This window comes from Pseudonaja textilis, chromosome 6 (genome assembly GCF_049901715.1).
Source record: "Pseudonaja textilis isolate UNSWEBS1 chromosome 6, rPseTex1.2, whole genome shotgun sequence".
Taxonomy (NCBI): domain Eukaryota; kingdom Metazoa; phylum Chordata; class Lepidosauria; order Squamata; family Elapidae; genus Pseudonaja; species Pseudonaja textilis.
The window spans coordinates 61,804,495-61,830,048 of record NC_141995.1 but is presented as its reverse complement, the minus strand read 5'-3'; the positions used below and the strand labels follow the sequence as shown (position 1 = coordinate 61,830,048).

The 25,554-nt window shown below is 40.0% G+C and overlaps 1 protein-coding gene across 1 annotated transcript in view; it reads right to left on the bottom strand.

The window, feature by feature from the left end:
* Positions 1 to 22,925, bottom strand: part of LOC113435871 (gamma-aminobutyric acid receptor subunit alpha-4-like) — a 53,656-nt gene extending 30,731 nt beyond the window's left edge. The window contains exons 1-2 of the mRNA XM_026699973.2: positions 22,795 to 22,925; positions 22,367 to 22,485 (exon numbers count right to left, since the gene is read on the bottom strand). Of these exons, the coding sequence (XP_026555758.1) occupies positions 22,367 to 22,485; positions 22,795 to 22,877 (202 nt within the window). The 5' untranslated portion in view covers positions 22,878 to 22,925. The remainder of the gene's footprint in view (positions 1 to 22,366; positions 22,486 to 22,794) is intronic.
* Between the last annotated feature and the right edge of the window lie 2,629 nt (positions 22,926 to 25,554).

Genomic DNA, 25,554 nt, shown 5'->3' with positions numbered 1-25,554 from the left:
TTCTAGCTGCTGTTACTACATGTAATATAGGATATTTTATCTTCATGTTACAGTTTCTTTTAATTATGCCTAAGAGAAATAGTTCTGGGATGAAATCCATTTTATTTTCAATCATCTCCTCTAACCACATATGAACTGCTTTCCAATATTTCTTCGCTTCGGGGTATGACCACTAAGAATGAAAGAAGGTACCTTGTTGATGTCCACACTTCCATCAATTTGGTTTTAGACTTGGATATATCTTAGCCAATCGTGAAGATGCCAGATACCAACGATAGATTTGTGTTGGTTTTTCTTGTAAGCCGCTGACTTGTTATTTTATAATTGGTATTCTAAATCTTTTCCCACTGTTCTAAATCAATAGTGTGTCCAAAGGCTTTATAAAGGCTTTATAAAGCAGAATTAATACTTCATGTGATCTTGATTCTATACCTCTATTAATGCAGCCTAGTATTGCATTGGATTTTTTTGGCTGCTGCTGCACACTGCTGGCTCATATTTAAGTGGTCGTCCACTAGGACTCCAAGATCCCTCTCATAGTACAATTGGTTTTCTTGCCTAAATGTAAAATCTTACTTTTATCTACATTAAATTTCATTTTGTTAGATTGGGCCCAGTGTTCAAGACAGTCAAGATCCATTTGGATCTTGAGTCTATATTCTGTGGTATTGGTTATTCCTGCTAGTTTAGTGTCATCTGCAAATTTGATAAGTTCTCCTTTTATTTCTTCATCTAGATTATTTACGAAGACTTTGAAGAGTACTGTGCCCAAAACAGAATCCTGGGGTACCCCACTGCTTATTTCCCTCCATGTGGATGTAGTTCTATTAAGGATTACATGTTAAGTACAGCTTGTTAGCCAGTTACAAATCTATCTGGTGGTTGTGCTGTTTATCCCGCATTATCCCATATCTAACTTACCAAGAAGTAGATTGTGGTCTACATAAACTGTTAGCCAGTGACTGATTACAGTTGTAATATGTTAGCCAGGTTATGGTCTACTTAAAATGTTAATCAGTTACAAATCCATCTGGTGGTGGTACTTTCTATCCCACAGTTTTCTAGCACACCAAGAAATAGGTTATGATCTAAGACAACATAAAAATAGAAGTTAATAAAATAATCCCTCTCTGGGCTGTAAATTAGGAGTAACTAAGAAGAAAATGAATAACATGTACAGTATATGTGTACCTACAATACTTTTCCCTTTGGGAGTAAACAAAGTTATATAGATCACAGAAAAATATGAAATACCAAAGAAATTAATGGCATTATATAAAGAATTAAATTTAATTTATACTATCACCATCCATAATTTCCCTCTCTATATATATTTCTGTCCTTGTAAACCATCCTTGTTTCCATCACTTTGCAATACCACTTAATACACTGCCTTTTGTTTTACATTTCTCATTTTTCTCTATTTTGGGATTTCACTAACTGTATTCTATCATGACTTTTTCCATTTTCCACCCACTCATACTTTCTATACAAGGGATGCAAGAAATGTTAGCAGAACCATTTGGAGATCATCAAAGAGAATGTTAACAACCATATAGCCAGGGAGTGGAAGGAACATTAGAAAGAGACTCAAAATAACATCCTTTGTAATGTATAAAAAGGGCTAAAGGGAAATTCTGGCAGGATTTGAAAATCCTGTGATTATAAGAATAGAGAGTTCTGGTGGCACCTGATTCTTGAATTAGCAAGAACTTTGGCGGAAAGTGACCATGTTATATTGGAATTCAATATAATGCAGACGCAAGCAACAGAACATAATTAATGCGTCTTAGATTTTAAAAGAGCTGATTTCAATGAACTCAAGAGCGTCCTTAAGAAAGATTCCATGGATGAAAATCTTAAAAGGGAAATCAACTCAAAAGTTTGGAAAACTTAAAAAATAGGACCATAAAAGCCCAGACCAACCCAATACCACTGAAAAAGAAAAACAAGAAATCCAGGAAGAAACCAGCATGGTTGCACAAAGAACTCTCTGGTAAACCAAAATACAAAAAGGACGAGTATAAAAAATGCAAAGAGGGAAACCTAACTAAGATAGCAGAGAGTCTGAATCTGCAAAGATGAAGTCAGGAAAGGTAAAACTGAATGAAGTAAGATTTGCAACAAATATCAAAAATAATAAAACAAGAAAAAAAGTCAAGAAAACAATCAGTACACCAACGGGAGACAATGGCAATGAAGTAACAGGCAACAGGGAGAAAGCAGAATTGTTTAATTCATTTTTGCATCTGTCTTTACACAAAGGGGAAAAAAAACAGCCCAACCTTATCAAAATCAGAACTGTATAAAACAGACTAGGAAGACAAATTAAAATAGGCAAAAAATGAATTAAACAATTCTTTCTTGTTCAAATCACAAGGACCAGATGGATTATATCCCAAAATTCTGAAGGAGCTAGTAAACCTGATCTCGGAATCATTGAACCACACCTTTCAAAGATATTGGAGTACCTGGGAACTACCAGACAACTGGAAAAGAGCTCATGTGGCTCCCAGCTTCAAAAATAGTTGTGCGGGGGACAGACTTAGCAAACTACAGACCAATCAGACTGACATCAATTCTTGGAAAGTTCCCAGAAAAGATAATCAAGCAATAGATCTGTAAACACTAGAAGCAAGCAAAATTATTACCAGAAGTCAATATGGAATTATCAAAAACAGATCATGCCAAACAAATCTTACTTCATTATTTGACAAAGTGAATAAATTAGTGGATCAGCAAAATGCTGTGGACATAGCACACTTGGATTTCAGTAAGACATTTGACAAAGAAGACTACAACCTACTTCTTAGGAAGTTAGAAAAAATGTGGAATAGATAGCACCACTATTGGATGGATTCATAACTGGCAGACAAACCACAATCAACATGTAATCCTTAATGGAACTACATCTACATGGAGTGAAGTCAGCAGTGAGGTAGGCCAAGGTTCTGTCTTAGGTCCAGTATTCTTCAATATCTTCATAAACAATTTAGATTAGGGAATTCATCAAATTTTCAGACAACACCAACTTAGCAGGAATAGCCAACACCTCAGAAGATAGGTTCAAGATTCAAAAGGATTTTGACAGATTTGAACACTGGTTCCCATCTAACAAAATGAAATTTAATGTACAGAAAAGTAAGATTTGTCACTTAGGTAAGAAAAACCAAATATAGAACAACCAAATATAGAATAGGTAGAACCTGGCTCAACAGCAGCAACTGCTAGAGGGATCTAAGAGTCTAGTAGACAACCACTTAAATATGACCCAGCAGTATGTTGCAGCTGCCAAAAAAGTCAATAAAATTCTAAACCGCATTAACAGAGGGAGAGAATCAAGATCATATGAAGATTTAATAACACTTTATAATGCCTTGGTAAGACCACACTGTGAATACTGCAGTTTTGGCCGCCGCACTATAGAAAAATATGTTGAAATTCTAGAAAGAGTGTAAAGTGGAGCAACAAAGATAATTGGAGGCTGAAGTTTAAAACAAATTAGGTACGGTTGCAGGAATTGGGTATGTCTAGTCTAGTGAAAAGAAGGAATAGCTGTAACATGGTAGCAGTATTCCAACTTTTGAGCACCAGAAGCCAAGCCAAGAAGCAATGGATGGCAATTAATCAAGGAGAGGAGTGACCTGGAATTGAGGAGAAACGTTCTACAGTGAGAACAAATAACCAGTGGGACAGTTTTGCCTTCACAAGTTGTGGGTATTTCATCACTGGAGGTTTTTAAGAAGAAATTGAATAGCCATTTGTCTGAAGTAGTATAGGGTCTCCTGGCTGAGCAGTGGGTTGGACTAGATCTCTTTCAACTCCATTATACTATTTTTTAAACAATATTTCTTTAAAATATAGTTTGCTGGTTGAAAAATTCTTGCCAGTTTTTATCTCAAGAAGCTACAGTACCATTCTGGACTGCACTAGTTAGGCCACACCTGGAATACTATATCCAATTCTGTGCCACCATGACACAAAAATATTTTGAGACTTAGAAAGAGTGCACAGAAGAGCAACAAAGATGATTAGGGGGCTGGAGGCTAAACTGTGTGATGGATGGTTAAAGGAACTATATATGTCTAGCCAAATGAAGAAAACGATTAAGGGGTGACAGTATAACTGTTTTCTAGTATTTGAGGGGCTGTCACAGAGAAGAAAGGATCATTCTGTTTTCCAAAGCATCTGAGGGCAGGACAAGAAGCAATGATTCATTAAAGAGAGATATAAATACAACCTACAACTCACAAGAAATATCCTGATGGTGACAACAATTAATGAATTTTGACTTCCGGAGTTCTTCATCACTAGAGTTCTTCAAGAAAAGAAAGACAGCCATTTGTCCAGGATGGAATAAGGTCTCCTGCCTTGGGCAGAGGGATGGAAGGCCTCTGAGGTCCCTTCCAGCACTCTATGGTTTCCATACATAGACATTATACCAGTACCAGCTTTACCCAATGTGTTAGAACTTTAATATCATAGAAGATATGAAACTCTCTTTTATCAAGCCTTTCCAGTAACGCAGCAATCTGTTTCAGAACTATGGTTTGCAAACTGTGGTTCATTAGAGAGGACAAGTTTTCTCAGAAATGTTCTGTAATTCCTTTACATAAATATATCTTAGTTCAGTCATGTCCTCTGAAAATGTGTCCATTATTAGCAATTATTTTTTCCCCGCAGGAAAACATCCTGACACAACAGAAGCCTTGCAAGTTTTCCTCTGAGAAACAGTTAGTAGTGACACTGTGCTTTACTTAGCATGAAGGAGGCACCCAACTCCTGCAACTTGTAAATCATGATGGTGCAACTCTTAGTGAGCTCTCCAAACATGGTACACTACAGCATTTTCCACAAACCATAAGTAAATGTGTAGCAGGCTTGCGGTGAGACTTCCTTGAACAATACAATACAAGAATGTTTGAAAGTAACCAGAACAGAGACACATTCTTATTCCTGACTTAGGAAGGTCATCTGTAAAAAGGAGACACCAAGCTGCTTTTTCATTCTTCTTCCAACATTCAGCCTACCATCTGAAGATAGAGAGAAAGAGGGTAGTGAGCCAGATTCATGATTGGGACACCTGTCCAAAGAGAACGGTGCTAAGAATAGCACCTGATTTTGCCAAGGTTTCCAACCAAGAGACAGCTGGTAATAATTCCTGTCACTATCAACATGAAGGAGTCAACTTGCAATTAATACTTCCATACTTGTTTTGCAATCCCTTGACTCATACAGTTTGGCAGGGTGGACAGCTGCCTGAAAGAATGATCGGCTCATTTCATTTTTCACGTGCTACTCGGAATTTTATTTTCTGTGCACAGTAATATTAGTACCTTGTGTATCTGTGGGTGAGAACAAGAAGATAAACGATTTTATATGATACGGGATTTGTTTTATCAATGGTTGGATAAAAAGGCATGGTAATGTAATAGATTAGATAATTTTGTGATAGAAATTTAATAGACTGATATAAAACATAATATAGATATATATAACCACAGGTTGAAAGTATAACACAAATTTTAAGAAAACTTGGAACATATAAAATGATGGAATAAATAGTTTAGTCATGGATGATTAATAACTGATAAATATATAAGCATATGTTAGTTCGACAATGTGAAGACTGATATAAATTGTGAGTAAATGACTACAAAAGGATAGCACAAAAGATATGTAACCAACTGACCCACTGTATATATATAAAATGGAAGATGGTTTTATGTTTTTTTTTTAAATTTTTTTAAATATAAATGGTTTATTTATGTTACATTTCTTATTCTTCCAAGCATAAGTGATTCTATAATCACAATGCATAAAATTTAAATGCATGGTTAGATACTAATGAAGAAAAACATAAAAAAAACCATTTAGTATCATGAACATGTTTCAGCTACAAAATTTGTTCATCCAGTTTTATGCTGGCACCTCTGTAAACATTTCTGTTTATCCCTCTGGACAGTTATAATTGCAACTGTGTGTTTTAGAAGGTACAAAATACAGAATAACAGAGTTGGTAGGGACTTGGAGGTCTTCTAGTCCAACCCCTGCTCAAGAGTAGACCCTATACCAGGGGTGTCAAACTCAATTTAATTGAGGGCTGTATCAGGGTTGTGTTTGACCTCGGAGGACCAGGGGGGGCATGGCTGGGGGTGTGCCAGGGTGGACATGAGAGCACTCTGCCAGCCAAAACAGGGCATGAGTATCCATGAATACATGGATACATATAAGAAAAATAAAAGAAACAATAGGACAGGGACAGTAGGCACATTGGTGCACTTATGCATGCTCCCTACAGACCTCTTAGGAAAGAGGTGAGGTCAATAGTAGAAAGTCTAAGGTTAAAGTTTTTGGGGTTTGGGGAAGAAACCGCAGAGTCCGGTAGAGTATTCCAGACATTGACCACTCTAGGTAGTTCTAGGTTTTTTAGGTCTAGAATTTAAAGACTGGTGGCATAAGGTATTCTGCAACAAGTAGAGGAGTGGAGAACTCTTCTTCTGAAATATTTCTGGACTTTCTCAACTGTATTAATATCAGATACGTAATGTGGGTTCCAGACTGATGAGCTGTATTCCAGCATTGGTCTAGCAAATATTTTGTATGCTCTAGTTAGTAGTGTGATATTACCAGAGAAAAAGCTAGGTAGGATTAGGCTAACAACTCTTAATGCCTTTTTGGCTATGTAGTAACAGTGGGCTCTAGCACTTAGATCATTAGAGATGATTTTTCCAAGATCCTTGACAGAGTTTGGATCATCAACATGGTCTTGACTATTCAGCCTGTATTTTATTTTCTGATTTTTTTTGCCAATATGTAAGACAGAGCATTTATTTGTTGAGATTTGAAGTTGCCATTTGTTTGACCATTCTGATACATAGTCGAGGTCTTTTTGAAGGGTAGCAGTATTGTCTGTGGTGTTGAATAGCTTTACATCATCAGCGAAGAGAATGCAGTTGATCTTAATATGATCACAGAGGTCATTTATGTAGAGTATGAAGAGAGTTGGTCCTAGAACACTGCCTTGGGGAACACAACTGTTGACAGGTACAGAATTTGATAAGATGCTCCCAATTTTGACCATTTGTTGTCTGTTTGACAGGAATGCTTCTATCCAGTTATGCAGGTGTCCAGAGATACCATAAGAATTTAGTTTTAACTATAGTTTGTTGTGTACCACTGAATCAAAGGCTTTACAGAAGTCTATTGTTTTGTCCTGATCGAGTTGTGTAGTCCATATGTTTTTGCAGTGTAAGAGGTGCAGATTACAGGATAGTTTTTTTCCTGAAACCAATTTTTTTATTGGAGAGTAGGTTGCTTGTCTCTAAGTGGAGAATAATGGATTGGCTAATAATCGATTCCATGACTTTACAGGTGATGCAGCATAAAGAGATTGGTCTGTAATTTTCAACTAGGCTGGGGTCTCCCTTTTTGAAGATGGGGATGACTGTGGCTTGTGACCATAGTTTTGGCAAGGAGCTGGTCCTGAAAGATTTTTCGAAGATTAATCTACAATTTTTAGAAGATAATCTACAAGCATTTTCTGGTTTGAAACCAGCAAAGCCAATGTGGGTTAGTTTGGCTGATGGACAAAGAGATGTTATAAAAGAGGAAGGTAATGTTTATGTACATAAATATGTACAATACGTATAATGTTTTATATGTACCTGCATTAGAACACAATTTGTTGAGTAACAAATTAGACAGGCAGCGTTATGAAATACTATTTGCAGGGGGACAGTACACTATTAGGAAGAATGGATAGATATGTGCACAGGGGGTTAAGAGGAATGGCTTGTATGTTCTGGGAAGGCAAACAAATAATTGTGCATGTGTACTTAACAATGTTCCCACACATGGTAATTGTGTACATTTATTACATCGAAGATTGGAGCACGCAAGTTTTGATGTACTTAGGAAAATGCCAGAACTAGCTGAGCGGCTTAAGATAAAGAAATGTAATGTGTATTTAGATTGTGCTGTTTGTAAAGGTTTATCCTCTAAGTAAGAAAAGTAAAAGACAAATAGAGTATTGCAATTAGTTTATGCTGATTTGATTGGCCCTTTCCTCCTCTTTGGGAGGAGCTAGATATGCCTTAGTGGCTGGTTATAGTAGATATGGGTTTTGTTATTTACTGAAAAATAAAACTGAGGTGTTGCAACAATTCATGGCAATGGGTAACAATGGTAGAGAGACAATATGGGTATAAGATATGTCAGTTACAAATGGACAGGGGATCAGAGTTTATGTCTTGACAAGTTCCAAAAATGGTTAAGCAGTCTGGGGATTATACACAGAAGAACCAATCCATACTCACCAGCAAAAAATGGAGTGGCTGAACGATAAAATGGTGTAATACAAACAATGAAGGATGCATTGCTTGCTGATGCGTAAAGAATACTGGAGGGAAGCCATGAGGAGAGCAAATTATATTATTAACAGGTTATAGAGTGTGGCAATACAAGAGATGCCATATTTTATGTTACATGGTAGGAAACCCTCATTAACCCATTTGAGGACATTTGGCAGCTATGCCTGGGTACATATTCTGAAAGGTGCCAGGAGAAAAGGACAGTGTAAGGCCAGGAAGTTAAGGTTTGTTGGATATGAGCCAGGAACAAAAGGATACAGATTTACAGATGGTACCAAACAGGTAATGATTTCCAGATCTGCTAGTCTCGTGGAGCAGAATAATTGGAACAAGGTACATGCGAATCATGAAGTGTTTATGCCAATGAGTAATCCTAGTATACCAGACAGTGAGACAGGGAAGGACAGACAGGACACCAGGTCAGATATAGATATCTGGATAAAAGAGGATAGACCTGTGATAAAAAGAGGAAATACAGAGGATATAGAAGAAGAGAGACCTGTAACAGACACAGGAACATATAATATCAAGGAGATCTAATAGGAGCAACAACAGAACAGTTCACAGCAAGCGGGGTATGAGCATTCAGTGTCAGATATGATTTCCAAAGTTAATAATGTTAATAATGAGATTGGCAGAAGGGAAAAAGGCACAAATGGTGTTACACAGATGATGTTTGCTGACACTGTAATTGGAATGTAAAAGAAGCTGTACCAGTGTAAATGTTTATTAAATGCTGCAATGTTAAAGAGGCTGCATAAGAGTTAAAGAAGCCTGTATCTGTGGAAAGAATAACGGTGTTAAAGAGTTTGGTTTATCTGCTGTTCAGTATTAAATGGAGGAGTATTAAGGTATTAAGATTTAAGAACTGACCAGCAGTGAGTAGCTGCACAATGCTGTGAAGCTGATGTAAGTCTGGCTGATGTAACAAGAGTGATTCAACAGAGTATGGGTATTTCCCTTTAAGGCTGGAGAGTAAAGTTCCTCTTAAGAGGTATGTATATAAAGGCAACCATTAGAGGACGTGGTTCTCTTTCCTTGTAGCCAATATTCAAGAAAAGAAGAAGAAGAAGAAAAGCTTGCTTGTAAAAGTATTTTGCTACCACATGTATATTATCTGTATATACCTGTTGTATATTAAACCACTGTTAATGTCTAGGTCTCTGTGTGCTGGGTGTTGCTCCTTTATGAAGGTAATCATGCTGCCAAATGCTTTGACAATTTATTTAATGACCGTTCAAAGTTATAACAGCACTGAAAAAGGTGACTTATAACTATTTTTACAGTTTACAACTTTTGCAGAATCCCCATGATCACGTGATTAAAATTCAGGTGCTTGGTAACTGATTCATACTTATGATACTTGCAGCATTCTGGGGTCAACCTTTGCAACCTTCTGACAAACAAAGTCAACGGGAAAGCCAGGTTCCCTTAACAACCAAGTTGCTAACTTATTAATTAACTTATTAACAGATTCACTTAACAACTGTGGCAAAAATGTCACAAAATGGGAGAAAACTCACTTAACAAATGTCTCACTTAACAAGAGAAATTTGGGCTCAATTGTGGTCATAAGTACACAACTACCTGTATTTTTAAAAATCAGATACTAGACTGGTATATGCCTTTAGCTTACAGTCACAATATGATCTACAGTTTGATATAGGACCCCACTGCCACACTGAGAGGAGGATATATACTCCATTTATTCAGAGAGTCCCAGCAGATACAGTGTGAGGTTCGAATGCTATTTACGCTTGCCCATTGCTGAGTTGGTATTCTGAGTTGGTATGTATTTTAAACAATAAACTGCCTGGGATCATCTGGCATTAGGTAGTCTTTATATTGCAATCACATTTTTCCCCAAAGGATTAAAATTAAACATTTATATTTGCACTCACAAGTTCTTCATGTCTTGTATGCCCCAATCAGAATCATGCACAGTGAGGTTTACCTGCTTTCCTGCGGATGTACGTGAGTATAAGTAGCAATTTTCAGTTCTTCCATGAAAGCCTGTAGTAGCTATTGAGATCCTGCAGATGGTGCTAGCAGCACACTGCAGTGTTTAAAAACCTATCTGGGCCTCTTTGCTACTTGCATGATCTCATTCCCTATCTTTCTTAGGTTGGAAAGTCCCGGACTTGTACATGATCTCACCTTACTAACATCACCACTATTCTTAAGAATTGGTTGGGGGTTTCACCAATCAGAATGCTGTATCTAAGTTACTCTTCCTTGCTTGTAAAAATGGTATAAAAGTAATAAACGCTACGTATGTAGACAGACATCTTGGCACCCTGCACAATGACTGGTCTTTGAAACCCATCACAGCCAAAATGATCTGTTCAATGAAGTATTCATATTTACAAAAACAAGATCAAACAATATGTAAGTTTCTATTTTTTTCCTCCCAAAATAGTTCAGTTTTATTTTTGTGACAACCATGAGCTACAAATTTACTGGTTACTACACAATTTGCTCTTGTTGTTCCTATTTTAAAATCAGCATTTATAAAAACATTTACAATATCAGCTTTGGAAAGAGAGGAAAGAAAAAAATTCCAATGCCAATCTCTATCTCCGCTTTCTATTTATAACTTGACTTTCTCTGGTTGAGGACGTGCTTTGAAAAAGTCTTTTATGTCTCATAAATTTAGATACTCCAATCAATCAGAGTAGAGCTGGAAGGGACCTTGGAGGTCTTCTAGTCCAACCCCCAGCTCAAGCAGTAGAACCTATCCCATTTCAGACAAGTTGTCATGCCCCTGTCGGAGTCTGAATCCGAGGAGGAAGATGAACAGCTGACAGGGAGTGGGAGTGTGGCTTCATTGGCTTTGGAGGAGGTGGGGGAAGGGCAAAGCCTGACTGGGCAGAGCAGGGGAGAGATAGAACAAGGGGGAGGAAGTTCAGAGGAAGACCCAGGCCCACCCCCTCTTCATCCTAGGACACACAGGGAGGAACGGAGAAGAGAGCAACGTGGGTTGCTTGGCTTATGGGGGAGGAAAGGGACCTGATTCCCTTCATTAGAACTGAATGCTGACTGTGGCAGCTGCTAGGAGCAAACCTGACTTTATCTTGTGTTGACTTTGCTTATCTGTGTTCCTGGCGTCTTTCCAGCCGTGTGAGTTCCGTGCCGTGCCTTCACGCCTGGAATTCTTGCTCCTGCCCTGCCAAACAAATTACCTCATTTTGGCTAGATTGGACTTATAGTTACAGTTTTTGTTGACCATGTTTTGGACTTGATTCTCTGCAGTCAAAGGCTGCTCCTGAGAGAATTTTTCTCCAGCCAGAAGGTAACCTGGACATTGGGGGCAAAGTTGAAGCTAATAAAGGGACACTTATTAACTGACTGTGTTGCCGTTGTGCCACATCCCAGGTCACCACACAAGTGGCTGTCCAGTCTCTTCTTAAAGACCTCCAGTGATGAAGCACTCAGCTTCAGAAGACAAGCTGTTTCACTGGTTAATTGTTCTAACTGTTAGAAAGTTTTCCTTAATTCCAGGTTGCTTCTCTCCTTGAATAGTTTCAATCCACTGCTTCTTACCCTGCCTTCTGGTGCTGTGGAAAATAAGTTGACCTCTTCATCTTTGTGGCAGCCCCTCAAATACAGTAATACTTATGTCATGTTGCTCATAATACCTGAAGTTTTCTTCAGCTAAACTCCAGGGGATCCAAGAGAAAAGATCCAAGTGATCCACAAAACTTCCAGTGTACCGCTCAGTTGCAATTGGCCAAAGCCGCTGCCTCCGGCTACTGCTACTGCCATCTTTAGCCTCTGAGCGGTGCCGCCCTCCGTCTACCCCACAAAGATCTTTCCTTCCTAGCAACCCAACAGCTACCTGAACACACGGAGATCTTTCCTTCCAAGAAGTTCCATAGGATCCAAGATAAAAGATCTAAATGATTAAGTGGGAACAGCTGGGGAGAAGCATAAGAACCATACAAAACAAAAACATAGAACTATACAAAACAAAAACACAGAACTATACAAAAAACATAGAACTATACAAAAACAGAACTATACAAAACGCAGTGGGGAGAAGCATAGTAGCAGTGACACCTGCTGGCAGAAATGGGAGGTGCAAGGAAATATATATGCTGTTTAGAGCAAAACACTGAGGCTGTTTAATCAAGTGCAGCTCTAGAAATTTAAGCAGAAGTTAAACAAAATGGACAGTAAATACCTCGTCTCTTTTTATCGTTGCTCTGTGAACTTTCCTGACACAAGTGCCACCACTGAAAACCTTACCATGCCATCCAAAAAACACTCCACTGCCAAACCCTCACCCCACAAAAAGGTGATCTCTACGGATGATCCACAGGACCCCTGGATATGCTTTATCTGTACAGAAGCCTTCAAAGAGAACAAGAATACCATGAAATGCTTACTTTGTGACATGCGTTCACAACAAGTGCTTGGGTTTAAACAAAAGCTTAGACCAATTCTTATAATAAACTTCACTAAAAACCTCCAAATTTGGGTTTCCATTCTCTGCACATCATGTAGACCCAGACTGGACAAATTTATTATTCTACTTGAAAGGGAAAACACTGTCGAAGTGCAACATGAAGCGCAGTTAGCATCCCTAGAAAAAAAATATATAACTCAGAAAAAGTGAAACTCCAAGTGAAACTCCAACCCAAATTATTACCCCAACTCAACAGCCATAGGAAACCATCTTGTGAGTAACATCTCCAACCTCGTCAAAGACAACAATCTGCGAGTAACAACTCCATCCTTGTAAAAGACGCAATTGAATGTGAACAGAAGTGTCCCAATGCCATCTTATTTGGGCTTGAGGACACCAACAATTCAGACATCACAAAGATCCGCAACATCATCAGCAACTTTCAACACATTGACCATCATTCCTGACGAAATCATTGACATTATTTGCGACAGCCCAAAGTTCAAAAACAGCGACAGCTCGGTGGCCCCATGATTCTGCAGAATCATTTGCAAAAGTGAAACCAGAAAACACCAATTCATTTACACAACAAACTCATTCACAAAAAGCAGTACTCACCATAAGAAACTTCACTCACGGCCTGACTTGTCAATACTACAACGATCCGTGAGCTCCGCTCAGAGCTTAAAAGATGCCAGGACCAAGGTGAGACAGATCAATACATCGACTACTGCGCTGACTGTATCAAATGCAAGACCAACTTCACACATCCCAACAACCACCCCCCAACAACAAAACTAGGCACGCACACCCCCAACTTCTTCCAGGTCCACCACTACAGACCTTAAATGCAAGTTGCTGAACGCAAGAAGCCTCACAAATAAAATGCCTGAATTACTACTACTACTAAATGCAGCCCTTTTCAATCTAATCTTTGTCTGCAAGAAGTGGTTGAATGTATTTCAGACTCCATTACCACAGTATGTGACTACCATGTTTTCCAATCTGACCATGAAAACCATGAGGGGGAAGTGTTACCATTTTCTATAAAAAGTCCCTAGATCTGAAAAAGGTTCAAGTTACACAGGAGATTGATCTTCTTGAGACCATCATCTGCGATCTGTCCATAAATACCAAACGTCACTTCTTACCACGTTACAGAGCCCCGATTACGACCTCAACCGTGCAAACAAGCTAACTGCTCTACTAACATGGGCAGCCTCCTGCTCACACTCTATTATCTTTCTTAGTGACCTCAATCTACCTCTAATTAATTGGGCCCTAAACAAATGTATAACTGAATCTATACATGCAACCCTGTACAATACCATTACTACTCTGGGATTGGATCAATTAGTAACAAACAACACTAGACTCAACAACTGCCTTGATCTCATCTTCTTTAACAGTTTGAACGCAATTTATTGACTACAAATAAAAGAACCTTTTTCTAACAGTGACCACAGCATGATTGGCTTTTGTTTCAGTTTACATCCCTGCAAAGAGGTCATAATGACAGAACTTCAAAATATAACTTTTAAAAAGCCAACTATGATCTCATAGCTGCTGACCTCTCATCTCTCAGTTGGCATATTCTATTCACTGGCTGTAATACTGTTGAAAACCATTATAAATTTTTTTTGCTTGAAGTCAAGAGTCATTAAACTATATGTACCAATAGTAATCCCCAAAGCCAGAAAAAAACAAATTACATATAACAATAAGGAAACTCCAATAAAAAAAATATATCTTTGATGAAAAAACAAAACTAGCTACGTAGCTAACTTTAAAAGCCACTACAAAACCCCATGCCATCAGATAAAGATAGAATGCACCAATTATTACTGCAAATAAGAGGAAAAACTATTACACACAAACTATTACGTGCCTTCTATAATTTTGTAAACACCAAACTCAAAGACTCGAAAACCATGCCACCCCTAAAAGGGCCTAACAGAAAAAACTGTAATGATGAAGCCGTTAAAGCCAATATTTTCAACATGTGCTTCAGTTCAGTCTTTGTCAACAGCAATGGCTCATGCCTCACATTTCCTAATTGTACCACAACTAATTGCAATGCTCTACTACATATTGATTTTATTTACATTGAAAAGGCACTATGCAAACTAAAACCATCTCTATGTAGTGGCCCCGGTGGATTATGTGCTTACTTCTTTAAAAAGCTTTCCACTGCCATAGCCAAATCACTAAGCACAATCTATGAGATATCTTTAAGATCCAGCACTTTGCCCAAGCTATAGTCTTTAGCCACGGACATTCCTATCTTCAAAAATGGAGACCCCAGCCTAGTTGAAAATTACAGACCAGTCTCATTATGCTGTGTCACCTACAAAATCATGGAATCAATCATCAACCGATCCATTACCCTCCACTTAGAGACAAACAACCTACTCTCTAACAAACAGTTTGGTTTCAGGAAAAATTTGTCCTATAGTCTACAACTCCTACCCCTCAAAAACATTTGGACTACACAACTCGACCAGGGTAAAACAATAGACACAATTTACATAGACTTCTGCAAAACTTTTGATTCAGTGGTACACGACAAACTACTGTTAAAACTACACTCATAGCATTTCTGGATAACTGCACAAATGGATAGCTGCATTCCTGTCAAACAGGCAACAAGTAGTCAAAATAAGGAGTGCCCTATCAAATCCTGCACCAGTTAGCAATGGTCTCCCCCAAGGCAACATTCTAGGACCCACTCTCTTTCTAATCTACATAAATGACCTTTGCAATGATGTAAAACTATTTAATACCATTGACAATACTGCGGCTCTACACAGCAACCTTGACTATGTGGCAGAATGGTCAAACAATTGGCAACTTCAAATCTCAACCAACAAATGCTCTGTCTTACACATTGGCAACAAAAATCAGAACACTAATACAAACTGGGCAGATACAACCTCGTAGATTACCCTCACTCTGTCAAGGACCTAGGAGTACTCATTTCAAAAGATCTAAGCCCCAGAGTTCACTGTAACAGCATTGCCAAAAAGGCATTAAGAGTTGTTAACCTTTTGTGAAGCTTCTTTTCGAGTAACATTGAACTGCAAACTGGGGCATACAAAACCTTCACCAGACCAATTCTCAAATACAGCTCATCTGCCTGGAATCCACACTGTATAATGGACATTAATACAATTGAACGAATCCAGAGGTATTTCATGAGAAGAGTATTCTACTCCTCTGCTCGCAATAGAGGCCAACAGGCTTGAAATTTTGGACCTAGACAACTTAGAACTACGCCACCTACGGTCTGACCTAAGCTTGAGTACACAAAATTGTCTGCTTCAATGTCCTACTTGTCCATGACTACTTCAGCTTCAACCATAATAACACACAAGCAAACAATAGATACAAACTCAAAGTAAACCGCTCCAAACTCGATTGCAAAAAAAAACGACTTCAACAACAGAGTGGTCAATGCCTGGAATGCACTACCTGACTCTGTTGTTACATCCTTAAACCCCCAAAACTTTAATCTTAAACTGTCTACCATGGACCTCACTCCATTCCTAAGAGGTCTGTAGGGGGGCGTGCATAAATGCACCAGTGTGCCTACCGTCCCTGTCCTACTGCTCCCATTTATTCCTACTCATTTATGTACATACTTATACCAGTTTATACTTATATGTTTATATGTTATGTTCATACCAGTAGAGGTATTCTACCGGTTCAGCCCAGTTCTGCTGAGCAGGTAGCAGTGATGAGCAGCGGAGACTGAGAACCGGTTCTCTCCACTGCTCTGCTGTTGGGCCCACCCACCCACTGGTGCTCCCATACTCACCTTTATCCTCTGAATTTGAAGCACAGCTGCTTTGCGTGGCACAGAAGAGTGCTGCACAGCAGCTGCAAAAGCAACCGGGATCATGCAGGCTTGCAGGAGGTGAGTTAGAATGCCTCTGCGCCTGTGCTAATGCCTCTATGCCTGCATAAAGTGCATATTTGGCACATCTGGCACATTTACCACCAAGCCACGCTCACCGAACCGGTGGTAAAAATATACTTATACTTATAAGTACTTATACTCATACTTGTTGTCTTATACATGCTTGACAAACTAAACTAAACTAAATAAAATAACTAATGCTGAGGCAGCTCTCAATGAAATTGGGTTTGACACTCCTATTGTAAAGCAATGTTAATAATAACTTTTTAACTCTTGGGATAGCTTGCCTTCCCAATCTTATTTTTTTATTTTCTACTTTATCAATGAATGATTCACTAGAGAGAGAGAAAAGGGTTATTTTTATTATGAGGATTTATTAATAACAAAAAAAACCCATCCAGGGAAGATAAAATCGTTGATTTGGACAGTTAATTTTTTAATGATTAATCAGCTGGTATTGTTCTGAAATTTTTTCCTGTACACTTATGCACAGCTGTATTGTTAAGAATATATATTTTAGTTTAATTTAAAGAGACCTACGCTACTGCACACAGACACACAGACACAACCAACACGTGGTTAGATATGATCTAAACTAATTGGATATAGTTTAATATCTTTTTTTACAAACAAACAAAAAAGATTTTTGAGCTACATAATTCAAAGAGAAGTAATAATCTAACTCTGAACAAGGGTTTAATATCCCAAGAGTTGTGCTGAATCAAACCTTTTTAGTCCAGCTGTCAGGATTCTGGTGTTATCCCAATTAAATCATAAGTCTCGAGTCAAACTCCCAAAACTTCAAAGGATTTATTGGAAGTCAACATGTCGGCATGACCTGGGCATCGCCGACTCTGTGACACATAATTCACTGTCATCCTTAGCCCTGCTTTTTTCCCCACCCCTCTGGGTATATTATAATTCATATTCTCCAACAAAACGCATCCATAGTCAAGAGTCATCAATCATGCTCTCCATGACTTCCAGATAACTCCCTCTTCTTTCTGTTGGCAACTATAAAACGTGTGTAGAAAATGTTTTATGAGTTGACACCAGCATTTATTTCCTGCAACAGCTGTTGCTTCTAGGGTTGCTTCTAGGGTCCTCAAATTCAGAAGGGGAAGACATACTATCCTACCCTGCAACTGGGAAATTGGGGGCATCCTGCCCCCATCTCAGCATTAAGCCTGGGTCTTCAAGACTAACTGCTCTCGGCTGACTTGCCACCATAATTTGGATAAATGCTGCATTAAAGTCATCCAGGTTCGTGGCTGTCGCCATGCCTGGTAGTAATTCATTCCACAGATAAAGTATGAGCTACGTGAAGTAATTTTTATGTTGCCTTTTCTATATCTTTTTTCCAGGTAGCTTCACAGGATAACCCCTGATTCTATTGCTTTGAAAGAGAGGGAAATGATTTTTTTAAGGTTTTCCTTTTATGAAGTTCCATGGAATTAACCTTCAATTCTAAATGTGTATTTAAATCAAGTCACGCTCTGTAAACCCTGGTTTTTCAAAGTTCCTAGGTGACAATTTGTTTCATATACTACATACAAACTTCCCTAGAGCTGGAATCAGTAGAAAATTGCAGGCCTATTCTATAGGTTTTCAGTGATTTTGGAGGGGAGAGATACATTTGCATGTCATTGCTACCAAAAGTATTCATATCCTTTTTATCTGTTAGTCCCATAAGATAGTCCAATTCAGGAGTAGTAGCTTTACCTTTATTGTAAGGTTACATTATTATCAGAATCGTGCACAACTGAAAATATTTTCCCATCCTTTCATTTACCCTGAAGAAAACTAGGAAGGTCTCTTCTGAAACATTTAGCATCCCTTCTCTCTTCTTTGCTTGAGACATCCATTACAAGTCTCTGGTCCAATATGAGGCTTTTCCTCCTGTCTCCCAAAGTGATTCTCACATACCAACATAGCCCAACGTGTGACTTAACCTAAGTCATTATTACTCACACAGCCCAGGGATTGGGGACCCACGATGTAAGACATAGGCCATCTGAGACCTTCGGATCTCAACTCTCCTAAACCTGATTATGGGATTGTAGTATTTAAAGTACACCAAAAAGTAACCAGTTTGATTACTGATGTCCTGCTGTAATGTCTACTAAGATAAATATTTGGAAGTGTTTGTACCTGAGACGATGACATTGTCTTCTTTTATTTAATCTGCTTCCATTTTTACATAGCTGCTACCACCTGTTCTTTCCCCTGAATCTGTTTTTAGAATTCAGACTCTGAAATCCTTTGGCTGTTTGGTGCGACATAAATAAACACTGACTTGATTTTGCCACCAGAGATAGTATCCATTCAGCAATTCTTAGGTTAATTTAACTGTGTGAAATAAGCAAATGAAGATATACACCTATAGTTATGAGGAGAAGGATAATATCACCATCCAGAATCCAGGTTTTACAGCCACATCCTATCCGTGTCAATGCTGCATAGTAATATATCTTTTCAGGAATCAGAAATATTTTTTTGCAGTCCTTGATGGCCACTGTGGATATTTTCCTACTCATGTGATCTTTGGATACGTGAAGACTTTTTACCACCCCTTATACAGTTTAATCTAATCATCATAAACTCCATTATCTGGATTGAACTACTCTGACAAGTATACCAGGCATTGTCTGTGGAGATTCTCAGTCATCCAGGTCATCGTTGTCTAAAAAGTGCTTTTTCAAAAGGCAACTGGATTATTTGTTCCTCAAGCAACAAACAGTCCAGTTGCCTTTTGAAAAAGCACTTTGTAGGTACACTAAGCAACAATTGTGCAAGACAATTCAGTGTATAGGTGGAGCTGACCTCTTTTATCACAGGCACATCAAAACAGGACGCTCAATGTACATCCAGCAAAAAGTTACTGGACATTCAGATGGCAGGTTTAAGCTTACTATTTTTTTAAACATTTCCCTTAGGTATCCTGTAGTGAAGCATACAAAGGCAAGAAAGACACAGCATCAGACAATATCTCAAGTAATGCTAAAACTAGACAGGAATTACTAGATCTAAATAGCCCTGAAACGTTCTCAGGATACCGAGTGTACAAAACAGTTTTATATTTTTAAAGAGAAAAATAAATTAGAAGGAGACCAATAATACCTAAATATTTGAGTTAGAAGCACTTCCTATTATCCCAAGACCCTAAGGCTGTGATTATTAAAGAACATATGCATGTCTGAAAATATTCATGTGATTTTTAAAAAGTACCCAACTTAAATTTTAAAGTCTAAGTTGCCAATTTCCCTGTGCAGATGGGACTTCTCTTTCTGACCTACATATATATGGTTTAGATTACAACTCACAGATTGACCCTTTCCTCACTAGCAATTTCTAACAAAATCCAGCCCTCATTATGGAGATATAAAGTCTGTCTCATTAATCTTACATAGCCATTGACTGGGTTGCAATTTACAGAACTGACAGGCACCATTTTGAGAATCAGAAAATTTTTCACCCAAATGTAATTTCCACTGAAGTCAGCAGGGACCCTTTTCCAGTCCATCTGGATAGGATGGCTCTCTTCCACTTGGACCAAGTAGTACTTTTTGCTTGTTTCCTCTTCATTTCCCTCAGCCATTTTGAAGCTTCTTCTACATTGCATAACAAAATGCTTTTAAAACTCTACTTATATTTGCCCAATCGATTTGGAACTGCTTGTCCCAAACTGTAAACGCAAGCCCGCTTTCCTTTTCGACTCAAAAAACCCAAATGACTGATACGTTTCAGTCCTGGCAGTATTCCAATCTTCCTGCTAAAGAGGCTTCCCTAACTTTAAAAAGTGAATTTCCTTCTCCAATAAAAAGCCTCCAGACTACAGTTCCCATAACTCTGAACCAACGTGAGAATTTGTAGACTTAATCTATCTGGAAGTTATTAGACTGGAAAAGACAACCGCATCTAAACATCTAGGATAAGAAAATATCTTTGTAAGCCTAGAACATACATCATTCAAGACAAAAATACACAGAAGACAATAGAAAAGCCCAACTGAATTTATGGAACCAATTCTCGATGTGTTTTGATAAGATTAGCTATATTTATCTTTCCCATCCTTAAATGGATGAAAAGGAAAGCATATGGAAATTGGCAGAATAATTGCTCTTGTACAGGAGTCACATGTCTAAACTAAACATTCAAAGAAAGAAATACATTAGGGGACAAGCTTCGACTAAATCTTCTTACAATGTTCCCAGGAAGATCTTTCCACGGCCTCCTCCTACATTTTCACAGATACCCATCTCTGGTGGGAAAAAAATGCTCAACCCAACCACTCAGGACTTAATCATGAACGTAAAAGGATGGTTGAGTGATAGTACAAGCTGTTAGTCCCTCTTCGGTTCATAACCCAAAGTTCTATCCACAAATCTGACCATGGATCAATTCTGAGTTAGCCACCAAAACTGTGGATTTCAATGCTGGGCTGTGAGAATAGCAGAGTTAGAAACATCTGGGAGGAATCCAGTGTCTGAGATACATGGAGAGATAGATAAGAGATTCTTTCAAGATCCTTTCATCCGTGGAGAGCACGGATATTACTAAAAAGGGCAAATGGGGGGGCTATACACTTTCGGCTGCTATAAACTGCAAAAAATGGTGGGGGGGTTGAAAGTGAACATGGCTGCCAAGAACAAATTAGATGCAGGTGCAAAATCTCAAGCCTTGGGTTGTTTACATATTTCCTCCCTGCTGTCACTACTGGAGCGTGCGGGTGTGTGTTTTTCAGCAAGAAGCAACAGCTGCACTTGTTCTACTTTGACAGAACGTCGAGCAATTTCTGCCCACAAAGTGGCACAATCCAGACAACCCACTGCCAACTTCTCCCAACTCCCAGTGGACAAGACCCACAGGACTGGTGGTGGTGTGTGTGTGTGTGTGTGTGTGTGTGAGAGAGAGAGAGAGAGAGAGAGAGAGAGAGAGAGAGAGAAATTGAGAGAGAGAGTCAAACAGACAGAGGTGAGGCAGAAGCTGAGAGGAGAAAAGCGGCGTGTGAATTGGCATCAAATCTGCTTTGGTAGTTGGGAGTCACTAGCTCTGGTTAGCTCACCAAGGGGGTGTGAGTTGGAAGAGGAAAAGTTCCTCCTGGACTTAAATGCGTGGCATTCACTTGAATGGCCGGTCTGAGGGGTTCTCAAAGTCACAGATACAGAACTAATAAGTTACGTGTGTGTGTGTGTGTGTGTGTGTGTGTGTGTGTGTGCGTGTGTGCGCCCTTACATTGTTGCTCACTATAACCCAGATAATTTGTATTACGGTTCCTACAAGGTATTTCAGCAGCTACTTTTCAAGAGAGGGGAATGATTTTTAAAGGCTTTCTTTTGTGAGGTTCCTTGGTTCAATAGGTCCCCTTGGGGAGCTGGGGGGGGGGGGAGAAGAGGGGGAGTTATGGAGGGGGAGGACAGGGGGATCCCCGCCTGCCTTCTCTTCCCCTCCTCAAACTCATCTGTGGGAGCAAGAGAAGAGAAGAGATGGAGCCAGCCCCCACATCTGCCACAACTCCACAAGGGGCGTGGGGAGGAATGTGAAAGACCACCATAATTACTTCGGGTTCTGTTTTCAAAGGCACATTTTTTCCCCCCACCACCCCTCACAGTTGAAGGCACAGACTCATCCCAGACAGCCCAGGGACCCCGCAGGCAGGAACCGTACCCCCAAATCCGGGACGCAGCCTGTTATCGTAGCCATCCAAGAGACGGTCCAGGATGCGCGTAAAATTCTCCGGCCATAATTTCTCTTCCTTTCGGAGCTGTCCCGGGAGCGTGGAGAGACTGGAAGCGAGGAAGGAAAGGAAAAAAGGAAGCGTGAAACCCCCGGGGGCAACAAGAGACGAAAAAAAATCAGGAAAAGGGAGAGAGAAAGAAAAGCCACCATAGTGGGGAGGGAGGGAGGGAGGGAGGGGCAATGGATCCTTGCCTCGCTGGTCCTCACCCACCCCTCCCGATTTTCTGCCCCCCTCCCTCCCTCCCTCCCTCCCGTCCTAATTCTGGGCATCAGGTACAGGTGCGAGGCAACCGGAGAAGCAGCAGCAGCAGCGGCGGCAACGAAGCGGAGAAGCGCGGAGGACCCGAGGCGCTTACCAGGTCGCCCAGCCCAGGAAGTGGCCCAAGATGATCGACAGACCCGACAACATAGCGACCGTTGGCTCCTTGGCAGAAACCATCTTCCCTTGCCATCCTTCAAGGCTGGGGGTGCGCCTTTCCCCCCGTCGCTTTAAACGCCCGGTCCGGAGAGGAGATCAGCGGGGAAAAGGAGGAGGAGGAGGAGGAGGAGGAATGGAGGGGGGGGAGGAAGGAAGGAAGGAGCCGAGCGGGGTGGGGTGGGAGGTGGGGGGAGAAAAAGGAGAGGAGGGGGGCGGACGATCCCGCCACCAGCACACACGCAAAACGCTCTTCCAGCCTCAGACAACGATCCGGTACACGCCGAAAGGCAAAAAGCCCCCCCGGAGGACTAGGAGGAAGTCGGGCCCGCTCCTCAAGCCGAGCCCCCCCCCCCCCCAAGCTACATCTGGTCGACTCCCTGGAGCCGGAGGAGTACGTGAGCGGCTGAGCGCGGACACCGCCTGCCAAGTCCCTTCCCTTCGCTCTTCGAGGGGATCCCAAGCTTTCAAACCCCACCTCTTCCTCGGGGGGGGGGGGCTCCTTCTCTCCTTCCCGTTACTACGGTTCGTCTCCCGTGCATCTGATTTTTGCGTCGGTTTTGTTGATGGATGGATTGGTTGGTTGGTTGGTTGGTTGGTTGGTTTTAGCAAGACTGGGGGTTAACTTGATTTCGTGGAGTTCTCTGGGCGGATCGGCATACAGAGCTATGCATATACTTATACCTATTATCTTGTAAGCGACTGACAAAATAAATAGGTAGGTAGATAGATAGATAGGTAGGTGGGTGGGTAGGTAGGTAGATAGGTAGGTGGGTAGGTAGATAGATTGGTAGGTAGATAGGTAGGTAGATTGATAGGTAGGTAGATTGATTGGTAGGTAGATAGGTAGGTAGATTGATAGATAGATAGATAGATAGATAGATAGATAGATAGATAGATAGATAGATAGATAGATAGATAGATAGATAGATAGATTGATCGATAGGTAGGTAGATAGGTAGGTAGGTAGGTAGGTAGATCAATTGGTAGGTAGGTAGGTAGGTAGGTCGATAGATAAATAAATAAAAATCAACCTCAACATAACAGCCAGCCATTAATGAATCTCCGAGCACCTGCAGAGTGCCCTGGACCATTACCCTTAGGAAGCTAACGGAAAAGCCTTGCTTGTTAGACACCTTTTCTGCAGGCAAAAGTACAGTATAAGGCGAATTAATGAAATAATAAAGGGAAAGTATCTATTAAGTGTGCCTTATTTCCTTCTCATAACCAAGTCACTAGCTCCAACACAATCTGGGATTAGGCAGCTTCTTTAAGATTACCAACTATTCAGAACTCTCTCGGGAATCTTTTCCTTAACTAGAATTAAAGAATTAACTAGACTTAGCATTACTTTAACTCGGATTAAGATGAAATGTTAATATAAATTGCTAGTCCATGGATAATGTGTCATACGCTAAGTAAATAACCAAGGGTAAGTGTCTATTGAGATTCTCAGTCGTCCAGGTGATGGTTGTCCGAAAGATTATTTTTCAAGGAGCAATTGGACTCCCTAGTTTTTCTTTGAAGATGTTTCACATCTCAACCAAGAAGCTATAACCTGAGCTCAAGAAGCTTCTTGAATGAGAAGCGAAACAAGCCCCTTCAAAGAAAACAAAACCAGAAAGTCCAGTGCCTCTTGAAAAAGCACCTTGAAAAAGCACCTTTGGGACAACCAAGATTAAGGATAAATTTTGCTTCCAACATAAAAAGCAGAATCGTTAACAAGCGCTTCTCTTCAGCCTGGCTTTACGCTGCCCTGCCTCATTTGTCTTCTACCTTCTTCTGCTCCAGATGCTACAGACCTCCTTGAATGATATTATGGGTGACCACATCTGGCCTGCAGAAGTGACCACAGATGGCAGCAAAAACACAGAAACATCTAATTCTTGGCTGCCAGGAAGCTTTTTATAGTCCAGAGTGGAGAGCGTTGGTGACATCCTCTCTTTCATTTCTTGAAAGCCTCTGCAATCCATAATATACTAACTTGCTGTCTCTTCTCCTTCGCTGGCTGGTCTGCAGAGTTTGTCTTTCTTGTTTTTCTGGCTGAGATCAAGTTGATGGAGTCTTCATTGTTTTTCAGGGAGGGGGTGGGTGGGAATTGCCCAGAAGACAGTAAAATCAGAGAAAAATAAATGACAGATTGGATTACAAGGTGGATTTCTCCCCCCGCCCACCCCCCACCCCAAAATGGAAAGCTGCAGTGAAAAGGGGAAGTTGCAAATTAACTGCTTTGTTAAAAACCGTCTCTCAACCTATCAGTGTATATAATTGGATTAATTGTCACTGAGCACAAAACACGGAAATGTCAAAGTCACAGAGAGGGAACAAATCAATTACACGTGTGCTGCCCTTATATTGTTGCTCACTATTATCAAATCAAATTTCGGTGACCCAAATGATTTGTATCACAGTTCCTTCAAGGTATTCAGCAACCACTTTTCCAGAGTTTAGAAATACTTCTGTTCCTTCAGAACTTGCTGGATTTCTTCAGGTAGAATTCCATTTGATCCAGCTGGTAGAAGAGGCTCCTCCAATCAGAAAGCCAGATTGTTTTATCTGGGCCACTAAAATACTATACTGTATAGAGACTGAATTTTTATTCCACAATCTCACACAAGGCCACTCAGAAATGATGCCCACTGAATTAAATAGGGCTTACTTCCAAGAAATATGTGTGACAGTGTTCAGCATTCTTGGGCCT